Source organism: Hipposideros armiger, unplaced genomic scaffold (assembly GCF_001890085.2).
Source record: "Hipposideros armiger isolate ML-2016 unplaced genomic scaffold, ASM189008v1 scaffold_736, whole genome shotgun sequence".
Classification (NCBI taxonomy): Eukaryota; Metazoa; Chordata; class Mammalia; order Chiroptera; family Hipposideridae; genus Hipposideros; species Hipposideros armiger.
In genome coordinates, this window is record NW_017732086.1 from 578,734 (window position 1) to 582,095 (window position 3,362).

General features: G+C 41.6%; 1 protein-coding gene across 2 annotated transcripts in view; it reads left to right on the forward strand.

The window, feature by feature from the left end:
* MRO (maestro) overlaps positions 1-1,213 on the forward strand; it is a 20,086-nt gene extending 18,873 nt beyond the window's left edge. For both annotated transcript variants that reach the window (XM_019627537.1, XM_019627538.1), the window contains exons 7-8: positions 340-444; positions 807-1,213. In XM_019627537.1, coding sequence (XP_019483082.1) covers positions 340-444; positions 807-860 — 159 coding nt within the window. In that variant the 3' untranslated portion in view covers positions 861-1,213. The remainder of the gene's footprint in view (positions 1-339; positions 445-806) is intronic.
* The last annotated feature ends 2,149 nt before the right edge of the window (positions 1,214-3,362 follow it).

The following is a 3,362-nucleotide window of genomic DNA, read 5'->3' on the forward strand; positions in this document are numbered from 1 at the left end:
GAGAGAGAGAGAGAGAGAGAGAGAGAGAGAGAGAGAGAGAGAGAGAGAGATTACATTAAATTTAAGACCCTGGTACCACTTTTGATGGGACAATAACAGAGGCTGTGGTAAACTATAAAGCTACGCCCTTACCACCAGCCCCAAATTATAGATATAATTGTTTTATAAGCATAAATCCTTTAAGGTTCAAGTTTTCAAACTTCCTGGATGTCACTTTCACACTCTCAGTGCCCTACCCCCAACCCCAGACCACAGATTCGGTGTACCCCTCTTCTTTGCTTGGGATTATAGAATTCTCTGGTATTTTTGACAATGAGATGGTAATATTATTTTTCTCAGGCTTGCAGAACAACGTTTCGAGCTTGTTCTCCATATCTGAGACAAAGGAAGGAGTACAGCTTCCAGAGTGAAGATCAAAGGAACCCCAAACTCTGCCGGCAGCTGGTGAGTGAGCGAGGGTAGGAGAGAATCCTCCCAGAGGTCCCTGCACTCCGGGCGTTAATACAGAAGGTAGCTGGGCACGCCAGGGAGTTATTGCCCCTAAAACCACTCAGGCCAATTATGTTTCAATTGCAATTGACCCATAATAAAATGTAAATGGCAAAATGCCTGGAGGACTATGCACAAAATACATTGGCACTTCCAGTACAGGTCATTTGACGGACACAGGCAGTGATGCCTCCATTTCTGAGAATTCAAAGATGCCTTGTCTCCATGCTCTGCGTTTGACAACTGTCCACTTATTCTTTAGTCGAGGAGGTTTACTGACTCCCTCCCTCACGGGTACCTCTGCTAATTTCTTTCAGAGCCACTATCACCCAGAGCTCCTGCAGTACCTCTACGCAAATAAAATTCTGTAAACAACAGAACAGCAGAAAAATGGTTCCACGTGAGCACATCACGGAAGGGCTGATATCCTCGCCTCTTTTAACTCTTCAGATGTTTCTGCTCGCCTGTCATGATTGTAATAGAAAAGGGGATGTTGGGAGAGCCATTGATGGCAACACTAATACTGTATAATTATGTCCAACGTAAATTTAAATTGCTTTCACATACGTCATTCTCTCCTTTTATAGAGTGGATGAGAAGGTACACACTTTCTTTAAAACATTTAAAGTACATATAGATTCAGTGCTTATTTCTCAGCTTTTTCCTTCTTTAGTTCAGTGCTGTCATTGATCTTTTTTATTTTATTTTATCATAATTTTTTAAATTGGGGAACAGTGTGTTTTTCGAGGACCCATCAGCTCCAAGTCAAGTAGTTGTTTCAATCTATTTGTGGAGGGTGCAACTCAGTGGCCCATGTGGGATCGAACCCTCAACCTTGGTGTTATGAGCATTATGCTCTAACCAACTGAACTAACCAGCCACCCCCTATCTTTCATTTTTAATTTCTGAGGCTTAGGAGAATAGCTGCTACCTTAAGTATTTTATTTTTTAATCAGCTTTTGATGCTTTGCTCTTTGCTATTGATACCTTTTCTCAGCAAGACCTATTTTAAGTTGGTCAAGGTATCACGATGGTAGCTTGGAGGGGTATGTTTATCTTCTCATAATCTCTAACAGTCATTGCACCCAAGATCATTCCAAACAAGAATTAATAAAGAGAAAAAGAATCTGTAAAGCATGTGTTGAAAAACCTCAGGCTGATGGTAATGTATGGGATAATAATAAATAACATTTATTGAGAGCATTTATCATTTTTTGGACACTAAGAGCTGTGCAAGTATTAGTTAATACTCAAAAGAATCCCAGGAGAAAGGTACCATTATTACCCTCATTTTATAGACGAGAAAATGAAGACACAGGGAAATTAAGTAACTTGCTCAAGGTGACCCAGTAAATGATGGAGCCAGAATTCAAACCCATATGGTCTGACTGCTGGAGCCTACATTCAACCACTATGCAGTACTGCCTTGTTATGCAATGATGGATGGATGGTTAGAAATGTAAGAAAAAAAATAAAAAAATAATAAAAACCTCCTTAGTTTCTGCTCTTCTATTTAACTCAGTCAATTTTGCTTTTTTTAAAAAATGTACAGTACACATTTTTATTAATTTGTGAGCTAAGTATATATTTTTATTAATCACCTATTGGCTATTATGTCAGCTTTTTGGTGATCAATCCTAGTTATATAAGGAAGATCACAGCACTTTTATAAAAGGTTTCAAAAAAAATCTCTTAGTCCCTCCCACCTTCCCTCCAACCAGATTGCTTCCAGAGCTGCTTCTATAGAAATTCTGATATTACCACTGAACTTGGCCTTCAGGTCATATCCTGGACCAACTATGACCATTTTGAAAATGGAAAACACAAGAGGATCATAAATGCTACAGAAGAAGGATCTTACTGTTATTCTGAGAACCAGGAACTCAAGTTTCTGCCCGAGCTCTCCAGAGACAGGCTCATGAAACACAGATAAGGGGGTGAGGTATGACCTAGGAGAGACAAAAATGTGGGAGATGGCAGAAGGGGCAGCAGGAGCCAGGCATGAATGAGTTTTCTTTCTTCCTTCTTTGTTTTTGTTTTTGTTTTAGCTGAGCCATCCTGCTACCTGTTGGCAGCTCAGCGGCTGCTCAGCTCGGGCTGGACTCGAACTGCTGTTGCTCAGCTCAAACTCTTGAGCGAGCTCTTAACCAACTGAGCCACTCGGCCGGCCCTTTCTTCCTTTTTTGAATCTAGGGCTCCCCCAGGTGTAAATCTGGCCCTGCCACTTACTGGTGTGACCCTGAGTAAGTTAGCCCCGCAAGCCTCAGTTTGCTGATCTGTGAAATGGACATAAAAACCCAACTAATAGAGTGTAGCTTTGAGCCTTACCCACCGTGGGTGTTCAACAAGGATTGGTTGAATTTATTGAATTGCAAATGCTGGTGCCTTGACCAAGCGTGAATCTATTACCTCATAAGTTTTGGAATGGCTCAAAACAGTAAAATAAGGAGAACCATACTGAATGAGAATAGCAGGTTGTCCTTTCCCACTGGGCTCTTGTAGGGGTGTTGGGAATGCTCAGGTCAGGAGAGTGCCTTTTACACTCCCAAGATGGCTGGATGAGCTCTCTTCATTCTGTCCTGACCCTCCCAACAGCTCCACTAATAACTCTGTGTTGCATCTTTTGGGCGATCTCTCATGAATAATTAACACCCCACTTTCTGTTTCCAAGCGTGATCTTGTTCCTTTCAAGCTAATGAATTTCCTGCAGCTGTAATCATGTTCCTTTCAAGCTAATGAATTTCCTGCAGCAATGTGCAAATGTTAACCAGGTAATGGCCCAAAGTGTCACCCTGCAAGAAGAAAATGTTGAGACATGGAGATCAGAGAGTCAAAATGTCACTCCCTGCGCCATGCTGCTGGGGGTACATACC